At 37.5% G+C, this 22,780-nt stretch overlaps 1 protein-coding gene across 1 annotated transcript; it reads left to right on the forward strand.

Annotated features, from left to right (window-relative positions):
* The first annotated feature begins 299 nt into the window (after positions 1 to 299).
* LOC140365882 (caM kinase-like vesicle-associated protein) lies at positions 300 to 21,830 on the forward strand. The gene is made up of 11 exons (XM_072452471.1): positions 300 to 531; positions 13,433 to 13,573; positions 14,842 to 14,973; positions 16,160 to 16,234; positions 16,327 to 16,465; positions 17,616 to 17,736; positions 17,811 to 17,886; positions 19,145 to 19,278; positions 19,361 to 19,439; positions 19,593 to 19,680; positions 20,606 to 21,830. Exons 2-11 carry the CDS (start codon positions 13,479 to 13,481, stop codon positions 20,870 to 20,872), a joined length of 1,206 nt encoding a protein of 401 aa, XP_072308572.1. The 5' UTR covers positions 300 to 531; positions 13,433 to 13,478; the 3' UTR covers positions 20,873 to 21,830.
* The last annotated feature ends 950 nt before the right edge of the window (positions 21,831 to 22,780 follow it).

Genomic DNA, 22,780 nt, shown 5'->3' on the forward strand with positions numbered 1-22,780 from the left:
GCACAGAGCTCGCAATGGAAAATCACTAACATATTTAACAAGCAGTTTCAAAATCTGCTCCAAAAGTAGCGCTCGCGGATGGGCAACTTCCGGTGGGACTTTGCTAAAAACAACACTTTCTTTTTGATGGGACACTTGGACACTTGGACGCGGCATCGACAGCGCAGACGTTCGCGGGTTCACTCTCTGTCAAAGGCTTTGACTCGGCTCCGCACAGATTTTACGCATAAACACGCACAAGGCGCAGCGGCGGCGGCGGCGCACGGGCGGACACACGCTCGCTCTCTCGGTGCTGCCCTCCTCCTCCTCCTCCTCCTCCTGCATCACCAGCCGCTGCTGCCATCACCAGCTCACGTAATACTCCCGTGAACGAGCTGACTTCTGCTCCTGGAAATGAGATCTTAACAAATCTGTGTCATACCACGTCGGATGTAAAAAAAAAAGCAGCAGCCAGCCAAGAACAAAAAAGTCAAAAAAGGGCGTCAAAACTACAATATTGGCAACAGTTTGTTACCTTTGACTTCATTAAAGGTAAGTGGGCGTCACGCTGTAAACACAAGTCTGTGGATTTACTTGGGGAGATGTAGTTATCAAGTGTGCGAGATTGTTTAGGATCGCGACTGTCGTGCGCGCTGGCGTTTGAAGCGGACGGCACGATCTGGAATCAAAAGTTTTGCGGCATCGGTCACCTGCTCAGTAAAGCCAGTGGCTGCACTTTTCTGCTACATAAAAACCTCTTGCCCGCTCATTAAAACAAAACATTTGTGTAGCTAATGAGTGTTTCTTCTTACTTGGATGTAGCCCTGTCATGTTTCTTTTTAACGTGAATAAACAGCTTTATAATCATCTTTTATGCCATGAAGTTACTCTTCTGATTGATGGAGACATCCAAATAATTGTAGGTGTAGACTAGTCCTAGAATGATTTCCTTTTTTGAAAAGCTGGATTTTGGTGCTCATTGTGCTTTGAAATAGCTTTGGGAGGAAGATGCTCCACTCCTTGAACTATTGTCATTACAGATTATTCCTGTACTTTTGGGTTTGCTTTGAGAAAGGAAAAAAATGTCTTCACCAACATTTTTATGGATGTCTGTTTATTTCAACACATGTTTTGGGTGATTTGGGACTGTTAGACCACATAACACACACTACTTTATTGTCAACTGGGATCTGGATATACAATTAAAATATCTACGTAAGATACCTACATGTTTTTGATTTGCTCTATTAAAACTTTTGGGTTTGTCGCTGCTTATTAACAAAAACAAAAAACTTAATTGACAGCATTCATTGACAAATGCATTTTTTTTTGGAATCGCTTATTGTTTTACGAAGCCAAAGTCTGTTAAATGCAGTGAGATATTTCAACTTTTGTGATGGAACTTTGGTGGTTAAACTGTCGAAGCAAGTTCCGTTTGTGAGTTTTGTTCTCTGACAATGGCAATACACCTTTTTCTGATTCTGAAAGCCTGTACAGCCTCAAATTAGGCTGGTTTACTAATAAGATCCACTAAAGTTATTGTTTGTAGGCCTACTCAAAGTAAAAACATCATCATTATGTAGACTTTTTGTAGGTTTTTGCTCTTTTGTCTTGAATCACAGATAAACCGTACATTTAAGGCGTAGGGCAATGTGGCAAAATAAAACAAAAAACCCATGTCTTTCTGATTTTGATGGATCATAATTTCTTTTAAACAAATATAATGCATTTTAATATAAATGTCTAGGAATTAAAACTTTTTGTCTGTGCCCTTTAACACAAAACAGAGCCACATTTCATCATCCAAATTTTGCCCCAAACCACAAGCTTTTACTGGAAACAAAACAAGATTTGCTGTGGAAATTTGAACAAAAAGACTCAAGCTCATTACCTAATTGATATGATTGGATCTCAATTTGATTACAACGCTAATAATAACACAACCTCACTGTTCAATATCCATAAGTACGTATTCAAGAAAAAGCAAAACCACTGATGCAGCAGTGCACTGCAGTCTTTAGCCTCAAAGCATTTTTAACTGGCCACGAAATCACAAAACTTCTCTGCAGAGGGAGACAACTACAGGCAGTGTCAGGATTCCAAAAGTAGCCTAAGTGAATGTACAGGAAACGAAGCAAAAAAAATGTCTAAGTCATTCACATCTCCCGTACATGATTTTGCAATGTTTGAGTGTGTGTGTGTGTGTGTGTGTGTGCGTGTGTGTGTGTGCGTGTGTGTGCGTGTGTGTGTGTGCGTGCATATGTGTGCGTGTGTGCGTGTGTGTGTGTGCGTGCATATGTGTGCGTGTGTGTGTGTGCGTGCATATGTGTGCGTGTGTGTGTGTGCGTGCGTGCGTGCGTATGTGTGCTCGCGCTTGTGTGTGTGTGTGCTGGATGTGCTGGAGACTGATGCTGAGAACTACCACAGTGCGGATGCTGTAGCTGCGGTCGCCATGGAAACAAAACAACATCAGAAGAAACTGGTCAGCGCTTCGGCAGTGATAATGAATAGTGTGCGCGAGCGTGACAGCGGCGGCGGAGCCAAGGCGACACGATGGAGACGCTTCCGCAGCCGATCTACAGGCGCGCAGCGGGGCTGGTTTTGATTGAGATCAGGCCACTCGCTGCTAAAAACCCACAGCGGATGCACATGACGCATTGTAGAGGCACAGGAGTTGGTGCGAGTACAAGGCCGTCTGCCAACGTGCTTTGTCTTTGAAGAAAATTCGCTTGACCTCCCGAGAAATAAAAGAGAATCAAGAGGCAGGATTTCAAGTGAGAAAATATTACACATTATGAATCAGAAGAATTGGGCGATGTAGCGTTCATTCATGTTTAATCTGTCGGAGGAGACGTCAGTGATGAGGACTAAATTCATTTCCGTTAGGAGTGGCTTGTAATAAAAAAAGATAAAAAGATATTTTTGTGTTCTCAATAACAATATTCAGACAATAGTTCATAGTTCACGGTGCATCAGAAATGTGCTAAAATGAGCCTGTCAATGAGGGTTGAGGGTCAATTGAATGATCCTTAAAGCTAACCGCAAAAGTGCAGAAATATCCCTTTACGTCCTTGTTTGGGAGGCGACACTTGATGTTTCTGTCTCAATTTGAAGTCATTTAAAAAAGTTTTAATGATAGATGATATACAGGGGTTGATGACAGTTTGCTAATTTCTTAAACAACAATTGTGATATCATCAATGTTTCGATATATCGTCAACCTCTAGTTTCTGTCTGATATCAGATGTTAACACTCCTAAACTTGTTTAAAATGTGAACAGAATTCTACAATTAAAACGTAAAATCTCAAATCTGATCGCAGTTGGATATTTTGACGAAATTGTTCAGCCCGACACTTGAAGGTTGAATAGAGGATTTTTTGCCGATTTGGGAATTCAAGCGACTGTTAGTCCCTTTTTTTTTAAATGTGCATGCGCACACTCTCCCCCCACCCTCCTGTTCTTTCCGAGAGGCCGCCTCCCATCAAACCTTGTGTGGAAGCACACAACAGCCCCGCTGCTACACGTTCATTTATTTATTAGCGCTTATTAGCGATGTTTATTAGCGTTGTCTCCGCAGATTTTCGTCTCTACTGAGCCATTTTGGTCCAAAGTGTGGAGATACGCTGAAAGAACTCGCTGCTAGCGTTGCTAAACACACACCGGCATATCAACCACGCATGCGCAGCCAGGGAACATGCTGATATCTAGGAACGAGCCAGAACGAGCCTGCAGGTGTGCACTAGCACGCAGGGAATGATTGACATGTGGGAGAACTACTCGGCTGTCCACGCCACAAGGAAATGAGACTCTGATTGGCCGCAAAATCCTCTATTCAAACTTTAAGGATGCAAACTAAATGTAAACTTGCAAATAGTGAATTTGGTGTGCGCTCCATGGATTTAAATAAAAACCTGAATGTCCCCATAACCCCGACTGTCTGCTTCACATTCATTCACTCAAATTAGACTCATATAACCCTCAAGGCTAAAGATGGAGAATCAACTTTTGGACGGATGCTTTGCAGAGAAAGTGTTGAAAAAGGTGGAGTTTCCGTTCCACTTTGCAGAGACACTGAATGGGTTTGGGCTGGGAAATATGACACAAAAGAATCAATCTAAAAAATGGTTTCACTCCTATTGATTACGGTAGTCATTAATATGTATTGTTGGTTTTGTCTATTAAAAACAACTACAAATATATTTAAATATTAATTTCCTGAAGCAGACCATTAGTTATTAACATTAAGCACAAAGAATAATCAAATTACTTTTTTTAGTATTTAGCTCTAGACCACCTGCTTTTACAAACAGAGAATTGGTTTTAGAGCTCTCGATCAAAACGACTCAAGAGTATCATTGACGATTAAATTTGACTGAATCTTGTTTAAAATCCCATGAATATCTTGGAATATCTCGGAAACCTTTCATTGGAATATATAGTTTTCAGAGCAGATATTTGAAACAACGAATGAACAATATTCAACCTTTAATATTGACCATGTTATAAACTTGCCTTCTTGCTGCCTTTTTAGATAATGTGCTCATTATTATGAATTTGCTTCATTATTTTTTATAATAGCTCATGCCCTTTTTGACTCTGCCTCTTTTAATTTGACTTCCAACAGTAACAGGCTCAAAGTTATGTAGGTTTTTTTTTGTTTTTCATATATTTCTGCAAGATGATAAGTCTAAGCCTGGTAAACATAGAATCATTTAATATGTGCATTATTGCTTAAATGTAGCCCATGTGTGTGTTCCTTAAATATCATGTCTTCTTAATATGTGAAAAAAACCTCCCATTTCACAGATTTGTTGTCTGATAATCTGCTCATCCATTCTCTGAGGTTTTACTGGTTCGTAGATGCACACAAACTACAGTAAGCAAACCCTTTTTACACAAAGAGACAACACTTGAAAAAAGGAAGAGGACTGAGCTGAAAAAAGAAAAAAAAAGCCATCTGATTCAGATTTTTCCCCAAATAGATTTTATTTTGTCATTTCAAACACCTCATGCTTTTATTGAATGCGCACAATGCGATTAGAAACGATTAGAAACGACTGAATCTCGATCTTGAATTTTGCCCTACACCTGTGGCAACATCCAACACAAAGTGCTGCATCACAGGAGGAGGCGGGTGCAATGCAGCGGAGAGAGAAACAGTCCAAGGACACGTTTGACTTGATACAAAGTAGAGTCCAAAACTCAAAATCAACACCTTATTTCCAAACACCTCTGAGACCGGTGGTTAGAGTCTATATAGCCGGCTGTTTTCTGCTCAACATCTTGTGACAATGGTGAATGCAGCGTTGCCATGGAAACAAAGGTGTTACTTGTATTTTGTTATTGGCTGACGAAGCAACTGGTCAGTATTAGCTAATGTAACCCATTGGTGGCAGTTTTATGCAGGCTTTTATGCCAAACGCACTGGGAAAAGTGTGAATCCAAAGTACATCTTAATTTAGAGACAAAATTGTGACCACTGGTTTGTCAACACGTAATTACAGATTATTGAATTATGGCGCGGTGGCACTTGTAGTATTAGTGGGTGGTATGTACAAACGTGAACATTGTGTCCTCAAAGTGGATGTAATAATGGAAGCTGGAAAAATGGGCAGCCAAAAAAAAAAAAAGACATGAGGGAATTTAACAAAAAGACAAAAGGTGAGAAAAGAAACTGGGTCATTATCTCTAGAGCTGTGGCTCTTGTGGGGGGGTCAAAGGAACTGCATAATGTGAATTCTTTCAAATCCAATAAAAAAAGAACAACATTATGGAAATTATTACTTAAAGATTAGGTTGGAACAACAGCGAACCAGCAACAGGTGACGGTCTAAAAGGGTCTGACTAATACGAACATGTGAAGATGTGAAAGGCAGGATTAAACTTGGACCAACTGGGTCTAAACCAGGATCAAATCAGGTCTAGAGTAGAAAGAGACGTGAATAGGCTTGGTCTGTAGGGTTTTCAGAAATCAATACACTAAAATGTGTATCATCCATAACCTATAATACATTTTGACATTTCCTGAGTAGTTGTAGTGCTTGTCTTGAAAATGTCCTTACTGTGGTATCAAAATTTACCATTTGAAATTTCCGTATTGTGGCAAGTGTTGACATAACGAAAATAAGCATGTGACCATAATGTTAAGCCTGATGTGTCATAGTACGCTAAGCCAAACTGGAATAGGCCAATAATTGCCTGCGGTTGTGCGATTTTCCCTGCATATTGTTGTGCAATGTTACTTCTTGCAAACAGACAATGCAGGGATTTATTCTGCAACCTCTCTTTGAGAAACTGAAATAGGTATCTATTGTGAGGAGCAGATGGCACAGTATAAACTCCAAATCAAAAAGTTACTGCTAAAAAAAGCAAAGATATGCAAATCCCATAAACGTATTCTTTTTCTTAACGCCAACATTTCACAGCGTGTCAAAACGGAAAGCGTGGCTACTGATTTTGTCTCCGTTTTTTAAAAGCTGCTTTAATATGTCCTTTTGAGATTATGTTCCATTTACCTGAATTGTTTAGTTCGTGGGACATTGTGGGGAGATTTTTTTTAAATTTTTTTGTTTTTGTTTTTTATTGTTAATCATTTTATATATTATTTTTTCCCCTCAGATTTTATTAAAAGCAACATCATTGGAGGTTTTTACTATGTAACTTCTTTGGTAAAAAGTCAGCCAGCTGGAGGGATTATTGCTTTGCCATGAATGTTTAATACGATACTGTGGAACATGTTTTATAAGTGCTTTTAGTGTTTTGTAACTTATGTCCATTGTTGATTTGTTTTTAAAGGGGACAACTTTTAACCTCATTACAACAGTGTTTCCTCATTACTTAAAGTTGTATTTTGATTCATGCATGTTTGAGTAATCCTGTACTGTCCTGTTGCTGAAGCGCGAGTTAAAATGTCTGTTTCACGTACCCCCTATCGCTGCCCACATCCTTGTATTTCAAAAAATTTAAACTCAACATTAACCACATCAATGAATTGCACTGGACGCCAATGGATCTGTTTGTTATTAAGTAGTTTTAGATCAATATTTGGTTTACAATGAACAAAAATGTAAAATGCTGATCTACTTATGTTATAGTTTGGTAATAATGACCTGAAAAAAGCACAATTTAATGTTTACTGTGAACTTTGAGCTTCAATTTGGTGTGTGTGTTTTTAACTACAAATGGCAAATACACTTAACTGAATAAATAACTAACATTCCAGGCAAAACAAGTGCTGTACCAGAAAAAAGCAGCATAGCCTTTAGTTTATACAGTTGCATGTTATCCTCTGTACTTTTGTGTCCTCTGTCCTAATAATTCTGAGACACCATCATCTAAATCTTCCACGGCATGTTCTTTCTTCAGCCTTGCTCCTCAAAACTGGCACTTTATACAATACTAGTTTATCTTCATATTTTTGATGGTTTCATAAAAGTTATTTATGCAAGTAGCTTTTTTTAATTGCGCTCTCAACACTAATCGCCCGTGCGCGCCTGTCTGTGTAGTGCGCTTCATTAAGATCGGTTTTAAAAAGGCTGAGATAAAGACGTCTGATTCAGCACTATTCAGCTATGTGAATCTTTTCTTCTTCTGGTGGTGAAGGAGAACATCTTTTATCTCTGCGAATGCTGGGAAAACTATTTAACAAGAGGGGAGAAAACCTACTCGACTTAATCAGATTGCACGGCGGGTTGAGGCCGACACAGATGGCCACAGAGACACTGGTGTACGAGGTGAAAATGAATGCTTTTCATTCCACGCCCGCGTTTAGATGCGTGTTTGAGGAAATGCGTTGTTTGCATTCAAAATCTATAGAACTTTATTGATCTCACGAAGGAATTCACTCAACACACACGGAAGGGCAGACAGAAAGTGTGGATGCGTTAGAAATTAAGATTAGACTAATACAAAGAATAAATAAAGAAAAAATATATATAATATTTGAATTAAAAAAGGATTCATCACTTTTTTTTTTTTTAAATTAGAGATTGACATTTTTTTCAATGGCTTTTTTAGAATCCAGAGCGATCGATAAATTATTATAAATATAACAAGGATTTTTAGGTCCACAGCCCTTTTTTTCCTGCAGACATAACAGAGCAGATAATATTCGTCTGGTGGTCAACCCCAAAAATGTATTGGCCTTTTCTACATATCTCCACTTTTTAAAGACTTATATAAATGCACATCTAAAATTAAAAGCTCACTTCTTTTATATTCCACTGAAGAGGCCGTTAGCTGTACCTCTTCTTGGTCTAAAAAAGACAAAGTACAGCTTAAGAGCACCGTAAGAAGTAGGACACAGGCAAATTGTCATGCTTTTTGTTTAAGTAGACTTTGTTCTTGTATATTGTCCCCAGGAAACATCTGAACCTTGCTTATTTCGGGAAACAAAATGGCCACAAATGGAGAGACATAGAACCAGAGGCTGTTGTGCAACTTGAATGTGTTTTTTTCCTTCTTTTTCTTTTGCTGAATTCAGTTCTTTGTCCTTTGGTTCCTAGAGCAGCTTGTGTGGTTCTTGTCACATTGAGTTTGGTCCCTAAAATAGGATCTGGCACTGGCTGATCATTCTATAGTCAGACTCCAGACTCCGTACTCCGAGTCTGTTGTCACGAAAGGGAATGTGTTCTCACTGAGATATCAAGCGTATCAAGTCTTTTCCTTGGTGTCATAATCGAACACTGAAATGTTTCTGTTGTTGTCTGTTGTCAGTTATGTATATTTGTATGTTCCACAGCTGTTTTGTCTCTGCGTGTCCGCTTGATAAATTAATATAAATATAGTTTGTGTCTGATCCCTTTACATTCAATTGTTTTGTTGCTGGTAGTGGATGGTCAGTGGTGAAATGCTGTCTGGAGCAGACAAAGTGCTGTTTAGTGTTTTGATTATTTTTCACATTGACATTCACATTGCTTGCCATATTTGATTGTTTATGTCATATTTACTTAAAGGCGCACTGTGTGACTTTTCTGTTGGAAAGTCCGCCTGTTTGTCTCTGTGAAGGAAGTACAGCACTAAAATAATCTATATATTTAGTTAGTTACTTTATTTGGACAAAACATAGGAAGAAAGAAAAAAGAATAAAGAGTTTCTTGAAAACACACTTAAAACTTTTACATTTGCAGAATATTGTAGGGGATAAGGTAAAAATTGTTGATAAAAATAATACAGAAAAAAAAAAAAACTTACGTTATGAGAGATCCGTTTATGGCATATTCTGGAACAATACAAGCAGGTGGCAAACCCTCCGTTTCATAAAGCTTGTCATTAGTGGATTGATGATCTAAGACATTGTAAATGAAAGTGAATTGAGGATTTCTCTGTTCATGGTGTCAAAATTTGATATTTGATATAGTGACATCCTTAGTTGCGATTTAATTCAATCAAGATGTTTGTGAACACTGAAACTGGATATTGTGACAATTGTGTGTTTGAATTTACTGTGAGTGTTGTTTTAAGGCTTAAATGTTTGTTAAATGTTTATTATATTTAGAGTCTCTGCATTCTGGGGGGTGCTATAGAGTTCTGTTCATGTATTGTTGTTTTTATGTTTATTAGCCAAAGGTAGAGAATAAGGATAATCTATTCTATTATATTCGAAGAATGTCAAAAATATCAAAAACAGATATTAATCAATACTAAAAATCAAAACTAGATACTCATTTGAGCTAGTATCAATACCAAAATAATTCTGCCTTTTGTGAACAAGAGCATTTTAAAGTTTCATTGTGGTATTGAAATCAGTGTCGAGAATCCAGTATATTCCTTAGTATTGCAATCGAGTTAGAAATACTAGCATTACATAACTATTTTATTCTATTGTTTACTACTCTGTTCTATTCTTTCCTATTCCACTTTTTTTGTTAGTATATTTTGCCTAATTTCACTCCCTTTCCTGCAAAGTACATCACAGTTTCCACAGAATTTCTGGTGGCATATCATTTGGGGAATGTTCTTTGAGAGTTTTTGTGACAGCGCAGTAATGTTCCAACTGGTTTAGCCTGTCTGGTGCAAAAGCGCTCCATGTAATTAAATTAATTTACAAATCAGGCACTAATTTAGATAATTCTCGCCTCCGTTGTTAGCGCCCAGACCGGTGAAGACGAGGCCTGGCTCCTGCTCCAGACAGCGCCTCACTCACATCCTCCCACTCTCCTTTTCTGCTCCACATCCACGGCATCTTCTGAAGGAGCTGCCAAAATCCACTGTTTACGCGCACACAGGGAACATTCAGGCTCTTTCTTTGGTGCAGTTGTTATTTATTCCACAACAGCCACAACACCTCGTCACGCATCTACGAAACAAAGGTGAAAGTTACATCAATTATAAATATTGTACAATTCCTCCGACCTCAATAACCGCTTATGTGCTTTTTATTGGTATTAATTCTCCTGCTTTTGAAATCATAGTTTATTTAAAGACGCACAATGTGACTTGTATACTGTGTACCCAAGCCAAGTTGCAGGTCAGATCTGTGGAGAGACGACCCAGAGCACAGTAAAGAATGCAATTAATTTCCATATAATTTAATGATAAAGAAACAAATTACAATATTTGAGATCAATTCTTATTGTTTATACCTTTTTTTGCACTATAGTGAACTTTTTTCTTGATTTTTGGTATTAAACTTTAACATTTGAGCTCACACAGTCAGATTATAAACAAATGAATATAAATACATACTGAGTTTACTTGAATTGTCCTGTTTAGTGCTATTGTGTCAGTGAGAGTCGTACATTTGTGATCCTTTATTGTGATATTTTCTCAATAGAGACAGGCCTAGTGTCTGTGGGACATTCTACTACTCCGGTTCCATCCTTTTCCTGACCAGATCTGGCCGAAGGTTCTGGAGATGCTGCTCTGGACAGGTTTTCCCCAGTGGCATTGAAGGATGGGTTGAATGCAGATGAATTTAGGGGTCAATCGTGTGTATCTTAACTTGAGTAGAGGCCAAAACTCAAGAGAGGATCCAGCAGTAGTTTATCATCCACCAGCTCTTTTTTTGTTTGAGTTCTATATGATTTGTGTGTTTGGTTCAAATTACTTTAATAACAGTTTGCAGCGATTCCAAAGCTGAAATGTTTCCCCGAATCACATAACAGAGCCCTTATCCTTCGTTCAATACAGACTTTATGTAACTAACTCTGAACAGTTTAAAAAAAAAAAGATGAGTGCGTTAAACTGAAGAGAAGAAGAGAGAGAGGGTCAAGTCCACCTGTATCTCTTGAATAATCTGATGCATGCAGCACAAGGCTGACTCACATTCTCTACACAGAGTGCTAGGGCTCGGTAATGGCAAGAAAAAAAATCACCATCGTGATTATTTGGCTCATTATTGAAATCATGATTAAACAATTACTTTAATAATGTCACAGTTAACATGTAGAGGAAGTATAGACTATGTTTTTTTAGTCATGTTGTATATTGTATTTATTTTTTGCTTGATGTTGGATGCTCCACAAATGAAACTATAACGTTTGCTTTTGTGGACTCCCCAGTGCCATCGGGGCGGCCTGGTTCCTAGTGAACGTATTTCATGTTATACAGTCCTGTCATTAAACCCTTCACGCCAAAACCAAGGTTTCAAAGACAATACTCCATCAAATGTTTTAGTATTCCGATAACGATAGTCAAGAGGGTATTTTGTCACAAACAGAAATGTGTTAAAACATGTCTTTAAATGTATTAGTTGAGGTTTAATTATCAGACAAATGTGAAATGTCTGTAACATTAATCACAAAACAGCAGAAATATCACCTTATATTTTTCTTCATTCATTTTTTTTATTAAACTCTTTTTATAGCATTTCTTTACTCTGAACAATGTACTGGACATTCAAATGTTGTCCCCACAAATGTGTGTCATCATAATTGGACTTTAGACCACCAAATGCTAATGCACTTTTTTTTTTTTGATGGTTTTACATCTGCCCTTAAAAAGTGTAACAGCAAAGAAGTCATTGTAATGACTGGGAAGACAAGGTAAAGAGAAAAAAACTTACAGCTCAAACTGACCAAAATGAGGTTCCGGTTATTTCATACTACTTCTTCCTTCACAATAAAGTCCTGCAAGACCAAGAACTAAATGACATAAATCGGAATCCGTCATAGAAAAATACACTGTAAAAACAAAGGAGAAAAATGGTTCTCTGCCATGGATGATGATAATTTATGGCAACAAATGAAGGGACTCGGTCTTAAAGAAGGCTGTGAAATACAAAAGGGAAACAGATTGGTTGATGTATAAAAGTCTTAGAAATAAAATTATTACTGAAATCAGCAGTCAAAACTCTCAAAAGCAGTGGAAGACGTGGCTGAATGGCCTGAGCAATCCTGTCTTTGCCGAAACATTAGCTAAAACAATGCTAAGCTCTTTTCTATGTCAAGAATTAGAGCATTGTCAATATGTCTGAATTATGTTAGACTCAAACTTGAATTTTAATAAACATTTCAATAATACTAATAATTTTAACTAATAATTATTTCAACAAAAATATCAAATATAGCATGGTAACCCTCAGACATATTAGACCTCGTCTCTCCTTGGAAGCAGGAGGGCATTTAGTTTGCACACCTTATCTTATCCCACTTACTGCATCACCTGTTTGGGACAGGCTGGGGAAATCACAATTAGACCTTTAGAGTCACTGTATAAACAAGCCTTAAAGATTCTCAATAAAAGCCTGTCATGCATCATCATCACATCCTGACTAAACATAACCTTTTCAGTTTTGATATTTGATCCATGCCTGGTGTTCAAAATTCCAGATGGCTTGACTCCAGGCTGTTTGAAGGATTTTGTGGGTTATAGTGGTGCAAACTCTGTACGATCCACAAGAATAGCTCTTCATGATGACTGCATCATAACTTTTCGGCTCTCTGCTTTTTCACCACAACATTGTAGAATCTGCCTGACTCTATAAAATAATGTGTTTCAAACAAAGGCTTTAAAACTGAACTAAACAGCACCTCCAGAGCTGTAACTAGTAGACTCTTTAGGTCCCACGATCTAATGGTACTGACTGTGTATGAATGTGTCTGCATCTGTGTGTGGAAGTGCGTAATATATATTATTGCAGGTGCAAATAGTGTTTTGTGGTTGTGTGTACTTTCTGTGTTCGTCCTGTTCAGTCTGTGTCTTGGGTTGTTTTTTCCCTGCCAGAGGACTGCAGATGTAAATTAGCCTAAGGCTAACTTTGGGACAATGCAACAAATGGAAACATTAACATCACTACTGTTTCTGTGTATTTTTGTGTATCTTGTATGTGTGTTTTTTCCAGCATTTGCCTACAGCATACAGTGTTCACAACACACACCGAAACACAGTTTTCTCTGCAGTATTTCTACTGTATTATCTGATTCTGGGGCTGCATGTTTATCTATTATAGATGTGTGTTGTCTTATCATTCTCGGCGCAGTAAAGTCCCCTCTCGCTGTCTTTCTGTGCAGATTGTATTGTGCTGTGGAGGTTTTCGTGGCCCCGGCCCGAGCTGCCATGCCATTTGGTTGTTTAACACTCGGGGAGAAGAAGGATTACAACAGCCCCGCAGAAGTCACTGACAAATATGACCTGGGACAAGTTGTCAAGTCGTAAGTGCCAAGCTGTTCGCATACACAATCTATACGTGAGGAAACAATGACAATATGGCTGAATTCATTTTAGGAAATTAAAGTGCATGTGACAGGTTCTCATGTTTTTCCCAATCATTACTTAGTTTGAGATAGAACCTGTGGTAAATATTTATCATAGTTTCATCATCAATCAAGTTGCAAAAAACATTTGAAAAATAAAAGTGGAAATTTACAGGAAGTAGAGCTGAGTTCTTAAACCTTTGTGACGGCATCAAAAAGTGACATTCAGTCATAAATTCACAGTAATTTATCACAGTTTAAACAAGTATTTAACAAGATAAATGTGTTGACACTTATTATTACTTATCAAATAATTGTGTTTTGTATAACTAATTTGGATTTTGAGTCTTGTTTACACTGATGTTGCTAGGTAACAGTTGTGGCTTCACCTCTATCTGCTGCTCATGTCCAACCAGGAAGTAACTTCATCAAAATGGTAAAACTAGTGAAAATAGGCAACATTTATAGTAAAACCATAAATATTATAATCACTATGTTAAATTAAGTTTATAGTCTAATCAGTTTGCACTTTCATTCACTGTTTTGATGATTTTAAAACTCTGGATAATGACATAACTGGTACTATTTTGATACACTTGAACAAGGAGTAACAGTGTTGATCCTGGTTCAAAGCTTTAGTTTAGTCTTGGTTCAGACCTGGTTCAACAATGAAGTTACTAAGTAATAATAACCAAAAATAAATGTATACTAAGTCACCACTGATCTGTAAATGCTGATCTGTGACACATGGAGGAATTATGTTAATCGATAAACGTAAAAACTACATAAACAATTTTAGAAGCAATATTATGTTTATCATTTAATTTAATCTATAGTAAAAAAAAAAAAAAATGCTTGTTTGTGTTACATTAAGTTTTTATTAAGTACACACTTGAGGAACTGTAACGTGGTTGACATTGGGAATGAAAGAAAAATTGTGATTTTCTCATAATAATCACAACACTACATTTTGATATAGTGACATCCTTAGTTGCGGCTATTTATAATATTTACGAATATAGTTGGCGCGAGGGATGAGAAAGGTAAATAAGCTGGCTGAGGTTACAAGGACTCAATGAGATGAATTGTGCGTGAAGAATATGCTGTGAATAACGGCTGTGGCATATTATATATTTTTGATGTATATTTTGAATATCATCATCATACATCTTTGTGCACACCTGTATTGTATAGAAACAGACTATTTTTGTGTCATTTTTTCCCAGGGAGGAGTTCTGTGAGATCTTCCGGGCGAAGGATAGAACCACCTTGAAAATGTACACCTGTAAAAAGTTTCACAAAAAAGATGGAAGGAAAGTACGGAAAGCTGCCAAGAACGAGATAATGATCCTCAAGATGTAAGTGATGTTTTGAGCGCCATAAAAGACTATTGTGACTATCAAATACAGTACATTGTTTATTTTAGCCATAACAGTGTGTCCGGCATCATCAGTGTCAGCACATGTTTTCCAGCACATCCTTGAACAGATAAATGATTTATTCTGATATATAAACTCTGATGACGAGGCCTGATTTGGCTGCCTGCCTGTTCTGGAATCCGCAGCTTGTTAGGGACTTCAAAACATATTGGAAAGTATTAGTCAACTGTCAACACGGCACGCACTGTAAATACATTACACATAATGTTTGTGATAAAGCGGATTTACTCATAGGAGAGGATTGTCAAAGCTAAAAAATCCTTAGCAAAGATAATTGTTCATACATTTAGTTCCAAATCAAATGCTAAGACTGAGATTAACTGAAACTAACTGAAAAGAACTGTTGTCTGACCATAGCCTCAGTAGAAGGTTGTCCCACTGTTAAAGTTGATCCCTGCAATGATTTTCTCTGGCGTTTTGGAGACATGTTTTGTAGTGAGGATGTTTTAAAGAGCACTGGACTGTCTGGATCAAATGTCCATGTATTTATTTTTTATTCTCTTGCCATCCTTTCTCAAACTTATGTCATTGTGGGCTGGGGTGGACGGGATTGACATTGAGAAAATAAATATATTTTTTATATTTTTGGGCATTACCCCGTCGACAATAGCCAGGTGATATTAAGGCAATCCATCAAAAATGTGCTAAAATGCTGTAAATGTCAACTTTGAAATCCAAGTATCACTCTTGACTCTAAAATGATCCACAAAAATGTAGGAACATCACATTATAACCGTATTTGAATGATTATACTTGCACTTTCTTAAATATCTATCCATAATGAGCTCTTTTGAAGCTTTTTAAAATATTTATCTTACATTTTTGAGATATAGTCTAATTTTGCATATTCAACAATTGCAGGATTATCCATTTCCCATCCTTTAATGGTTTTGTTTTGTGGCACAACTTCTTGTTCCATCCCTGACAATTCAAACCCTGAATATGGTTCTGCTGTGCAACTAATTTACAAATCTGATGCTATCACATGCTATGCACAATGTGACGCTATTTTATCGGCCGTGGATTTTCATACGGCTCAATCTCGTCTTGCCTACAAATAGATTCATTAACTCAATTCTTTTATTGCTCTCTTCCTGCGCAAAAGGGTAAAACATCACAACATCCTGCAGCTGGTTGACACTTTTGAAACCAAGAAAGAATACTTCATCTTTCTGGAACTGTGAGTATCATCGGGCGGCACCTGGCAAAGAGGCGGCTAATCTAAAAATAAGTTTTACTCTGTTTTGACACGTTTGGCTGTGACTTCTGCAGCGCTACAGGCAGAGAGGTCTTTGACTGGATCCTGGATCAAGGGTACTATTCGGAGAGAGACACCAGCAACGTCATGAGGCAGGTGTTGGAAGCTGTTGCCTACCTGCACTCCATAAAGATTGTGCACAGAAATCTCAAGGTAACAGAAATATCAACGTTTACTTCAACATTCAATCACTAATATAAACCGACTAACCAAAGAACAGTTACGACAATGCTCTCAACGGGAGACGTCATGATCAACTTTTTCATCTGTTTCGTCTCAAGTTTGGTCCTAAATTGAGCCCATTTCTGTCCTGATGTGGACTTTGGTTTGGTCTTGTTCTACTCCTTGTTTTGTCCTGATCTAGTCCAGGTTTAGTTTCAGGTTTAGTCTCAATTTTGATGTGGTGAAAATGCAAGTGAAAACACACTAAGATGCTAACTACTCGAGTTATTGTGTCCTCTTTCACACCAAGTATTATCTTATTTGACTTTCTGAGCTAGAGTGTAAATTAGGGCTTAACTTGGTCCAAAAATAGACTAAAGCTTGAATAAGGTAGTCCTAATAATGATTAAACCAAAGGAGGACAAAAACATGAATACATTTGTCTCAAAATCAAACAAATATGTTGGGTTGTTCACACTTGTACTTGTTTATTCTCTGTTTGAGCCCAGTTTAAATCTAATACCGACTTGATTTTTTTAGTCCTGGTTTAGGCCTGGCTTTGTCCATGTTTGTTTCGTATTCAATTCTAGTTTAGTCCACCTTTAAACTGCCGAGCGAACCACCAGAGGCAGCCACAGATGGAGACACACTGCTCTAAAGATTGTATCCATACATTTATACAGACTAGAGTATTATAAATGTATCCACCCAGCAGATAATGGACTGGATTCACAGCTCTTTTGTTTACTTTTGTATAATAAAAACATGGCAGAGTTCCCCGCTTAAACACTAAATCAATCATGTATATCTCAATCTCTGTTAGGACAAACCACACATGTATTTGCGTCCTGCACTTTACTGTTGTTGTTTCACCAGCACTGTGTCTTTACTTGTAGCAACTTATAACAATCGTTTCAATAGGGCCCTGTAGTAAAACTTCAAAACTGTTCCCTCTGTTTCCACACAATGAAATTAGAAAACCAAATTGCTGCTTGAAATGGTCAATCCCACTCACAAGCAAAGAAAGCTGATCTGTTGTTTTCACTTTACCTGCTGTGACATGTGATTATTATGTGATTGATTGCTTTATAAACCGTACAGATAATGGTATTAGTTTGAGTTACTTTGTCCTCTTTTGTAGCTGGAGAATTTGGTGTACTATAACCGGCTGAAGCACTCCAAAATTGTAATCAGTGACTTTCAGTTGGCCAAGCTGGAGAACGGACTGATCAGGGACCCATGTGGCACCCCGGAATATCTTGGTACAGTTTGTTTCACATCTAAAATCAATCTAATATCATGCCATTTGTATTGACTGAAGCACTTGTTTTTGTAGCCCCTGAAATGGTCGGGAGACAGAGATATGGACGGCCTGTTGACTGTTGGGCAATAGGTGTCATCATGTATATACTGTAAGTAGCCTGACAAGTCTACATCTGTAAAAGGCAAATTATGGTTATTTTATGGAGAATTTTCAGATTTAAAAGATGCCTACATTTTTTGTCCTTCTTGCAGCAGGGTTTATTTTGAGAGTAAATCATTTTTTGGTTAGTTTTTTTTGTTTAAAATTGTGTTTTTGTCCAAATAATTATCTTTAGTTTTCGTCTGTGATATAACTGCCACACAAGTTATATTATTATTAGTATTATTTTGTCTTACGCTAGCTGTTTTTATTTTATTTTATCTTTTTTTCCCCCCTCCATTCCTTATTAAGAAATGAGAGGTTTTGTCTATAGGAGTTTTTGTTTATAAGAGTTCTTCTATTAGTTATCTGTCCTTTTGCTCTGTATCTACCTGCGTTGCAACAATGAAATTTCCCCATATGTGGACAATAAAGGAATATCTTATCTTATCTTATCTTAAGTGGGTGCGTTTACACTTGAATTGGTCTGAAATTGAGTCCAGTTTATTTCTGATGTAGACTTGGTTTGGTCTTGTTCTGTCCTGTTTGTCTGGGTTTGGTTTTAGTTTAGTTCCAGTTTAGATATGAAATCCTTCTTACTGGAGTAGAGGAACTTCCTCACTGCTTTTTCTGTGGAATATGAATTACACTCAGACCAAACACAGACAGTAAGCTGCAGATTTGCCAGTTGAATTAAAACCTGACATTCCATACCATATTTTGACAAGACAATAAAACATGCTTTACTGTTCCTAACTGCCCAAACTGACAAACCCAAGCCGACGATGCTTCAGTCTCATACAGTCTTGTACTGTTTTTGCTTGATTAATTCTGGTAGATGACAACAGAAGTCTACTATTTTGAATTAGGGGTTGGCAAACGATAATATTGCCTCCCTCGTGTTTCCTTATCCAATTTCCTTTGCCACTGTTTTATTTCACATTGTATCAACAATGTTGGACTGCTCCTCCCACAAATATTTCATAGATGTTAGTTTTGTTTGTGGTTTGGAGCTCTCCAAAAAAGGAATACATGAAATCTAAACTGTTTAAATGAGCTTGTCCCCATTTAACTGTCATTATGAAATATAAATTGTTATTGTTAAAATAAGTATGATCATAATTTAACATATGATACTGTTGTTGTCAAAATGAACACTGGACAACAAACACAGGTCACAGGGTTGCATGTATACACTGTACTACAACAGGAGAGCGGTCACTGTTATTTTGTTGAATTTGTCAATATTTGCCATATTTTCTCAATAGTTTGTCTGGAAATCCTCCATTTTACGACGATGGTGATGAAGACGAGGACAGCCGTGATAAAAATCTCTTCATAAAGATTTTATCGGGAGACTATGAATTTGACTCTCCTTATTGGGATGACATTTCTGATTCTGGTGAGCGCTCATTCAGTACAATTATACTGTCATTATTGAGGGTTTTTTCTACTTGTGTGTGAATTATTCCTGTTGTTTTCAGCCAAGTCTTTAGTGGCATCGCTGATGGAGGTGGATCAGGACCAGCGGCTTACGGCGCAGGAAGCCATTAGCCATGAATGGTAATATACTCTGTGAAATCCATTGACACATTGATATATTCTCAGTTTTGGTACAAGTATGGGTCATTTTATTGATGGAATTGGTTTATGCTTAAAAGGAATCACAAAAAAACACATTATAATATTATATAACTTTTGTGTTACTCTTCTCAGGATTTCTGGAAATGCAGCTTCTGACAAAAATATCAAGGATGGAGTTTGTGCTCAGATTGAGAAGAACTTTGCCAAAGCCAAGTGGAAGGTATAATATTTCAGTTTGATTGTCATAGAAGCCCAATCTACAGTATGCCTTTTGATATGGAATAATCCAAAAAAAATGTTAAATGAAGTTGTTAATGTTTAGTTAGTGTTTTAGTTTTAGTTTAGTTTTACGTTTGACTTTACCCCGACTTGCTCTGACGTCACGAGTTGAAACCGCGAAATCCAAATGAGATTAACCAGCTGGAGCAGCCGCCGCAGCCTATTTATTTATTTTCCTGGCAATGGCTTGATCTCTTTTCACTTAGGCTGATTATTGAACAGTCTGAAACTACCCTCTTTTTCCCCCTCCTACATTTTTCTGTGGCTCACCTGATCGATGCTCATGATTATCTTCATTAAGTTGCCAGTTGACTATTTTGTCGGGTTCTATATCATCTATGTAAAATGTAAGTTTTGCTTGTTTACAGCAGACTTAGCCCCGCCTCCGTTGCAGCCGTCAACTCTTGTCAATCATCCAGGCGAGCGCCTACTGTTTCAAGCCTATTATCCAATCAAAAAGCAGAATTAACTCTCCACTTTGGGTGCCAGATTCTATAACAAAACCACTTTGCAGTTAAACAAAAAGGTGTCATGGCAAAATGGTACCCCGAGTTTAGTTGTGATTATTTTAATGAACATAATTTATAAATGTCTCTTATAAATGTCCTATAAAGAGATTGTGATTATTAAAGCTGTCACCTTTGTGAAAAGTGTCTGTTTTTAGCAAGTTCTTATTTTTTACTAATATAACCTTTAATGTTTTATGTCATGTGTATGGTCTGTTGATGATGATGAACATTTGTATTGGCACTTTCACATCCTGGACTATCACATGTTAATTATGTGTCAATCAAAGTAATTAGAAATGTGTGTATGAAATGTGTCTTCTCATTTTTATCACATGTTCTCTCGTGTCCTCTTGACAGAAAGCCGTGCGAGTGACCACACTGATGAAGAGACTGCGTGCGTCTGAGGGAGACTCTGGAGCTAGTCCCGGGGCAGTTTCTGACCCCAACGCGCCCACCCCGCCCACCGGAGCCGAGGCAGGGGGTCCGACCATGGCCGCCAGCATCAAGGCAGCTCTCAGCGAAAAATCCACTGACACACAGACTGCGTCAGCGAGACAAGACGAGCAACAGCCCCAGTCGCGGTGCAACGGTGACGCTGTCCACATGCAGAAAAAAGAAGATTAGAAGACGTTGTACGACCATTACCTGTCAAACACACGGAGAGTCGAGCCAGTGATTATTTTTGGCTTGCTACCACCATGTTTGTTTACCCCAAGCTGAATTTTTCAACAGTCTCATGCGTTCTGTCCTCTTGCCTCTTGTGTTGGTTGAACTAATAGTGTTTCTTTTGTTCATTTGTGTAAAATTCCCTTTAAAGCTTCTTAAACGTAGCCCTTAGCTGTTTCCTTCATCACTGTTAAGATGTACTTTAGTGACACCCATTGACTAACTGTATATATTGTAGAGGTGTTTGTATGCTCAACAAGTTTATAGATGTTAGCTTCACGAATCATGACCATATTTGGTCTCATAAAAGGACAAACTAGTAGGTCTATTAAAAGTCTATTTTGACTTGTTCCTATATTTTGCTTAAAATAGACAATTTGATGTCAAGTTTTCACACTTATATTATATTATCACAAAAATGGTCAAATATCACATTACTGACAACTATAGGGACCCTACAGTTTAGTAATGTAGTGCAGCAGGAAGTAACAATAACAAGACACAAGCTAGTAATGTACGTACATGTTTTTGTTTTTATTCCTTTTAAGTTGAAGTGCCTTAATATTTGTTGCAGTAGTCTGGTGTATTAGGATATTTCAGAAGACATCACTCGAGTCTTGGAGGTGCCTCTGAGAACTTTCCTTTGCTTTTTGTTCCGTCTTGTGCAGCTTTGTTGTTTCTTTGTGTTTTTGTCTTATTTGAGACAGTCACATGTAGAACAGGCCCAATAGTTGAAATGTTACTTTGTAATGTGATGTTGGATGTTATTGTGTTGTCACTTGTAATTAAAAGTCCAAGTGGTGTACCTATGTTTATTTTCACTGTCATGTAGTTTATGAAGGCCTACTGTTTAGCTACATTTAGCTACTGAACTGGTTGCTCCAATGCTTGTGACTGAATAAAATGAGCAATACAATCTGACTGTATTATTTTACCCTAACCAAGGTGTTTAACTTCTTACTTTTTACAGGTAGTACAGAGGTACAGAAAGACCGTTTGTGTGACATAGTTTTCAGATTCATTAATGTGATGATTTCACACACCTAGAACAGGCAAGAACCAGTTTTCTGGTTAATCCGGATCATTTCTATTAGGCCACACAGCTTAACATAAAATCTGTATTTTAACAATAAAATGTTTCCCCTTCCCCTATCTGTGTTAAATATGATTGAGCCCCCATCTATGTTAAATAGTATTTTTGGACTAGCCCTAATTTTAGTTTTTTACCTTGACTAGTGGTAGTTTACCATGTAGTTTACCCCCAAGACCTGGTTTAGTTCTATTGTATTTTCCCAGTCCATTCAGGAGGTGGTGGCCACACGACGCATGCGCCAGAGCAAGAATAAATCCATTGTGTTTAGCATTAGAAGTGTTAGCATTTAGCATGCTTTTCCGAATAACCATATCATCATGGGATACGGTAATAAAAGTGAACTGAACTTAAATCTGATAAAGAGCCACAAATAGAGCTGGAAATAGATGAAGAGTCTGAACCAGAAGTATTATCAGAGGAATTGATCCTGATGATTTCCTTGATCCTGATGATTTCCCGCATGTTTTCTCCACTGATGACTTCATAAATGAACGCTTCTTTGACAGCTACTTACAGTTACTTACTGGCTCAGAAAAGTACAGACGCGATTCAAGCAACATTGGATAATATTTCCAGAAGGAAGGAAGGAGTGTCAAAACCCCAATAGATAAGATAAGCCTTTATTTCTCCCACAATGGGGAAATTCCAGTGTTGCAACACAAAGTAGGTAGACGTAAATAATAATTAATAAAAACAGATAACTTATAAAAAAAAAAAAACACTCTTATAAAAAACCTATTAAACTCGTAATAAAACATAATAATAACAATAGT

This window comes from Eucyclogobius newberryi, unplaced genomic scaffold, assembly GCF_026437365.1.
Source record: "Eucyclogobius newberryi isolate DKJ021-1_F unplaced genomic scaffold, fEucNew1.0.hap1 SCAF_19, whole genome shotgun sequence".
In the NCBI taxonomy this organism is placed as follows: Eukaryota; Metazoa; Chordata; class Actinopteri; order Gobiiformes; family Gobiidae; genus Eucyclogobius; species Eucyclogobius newberryi.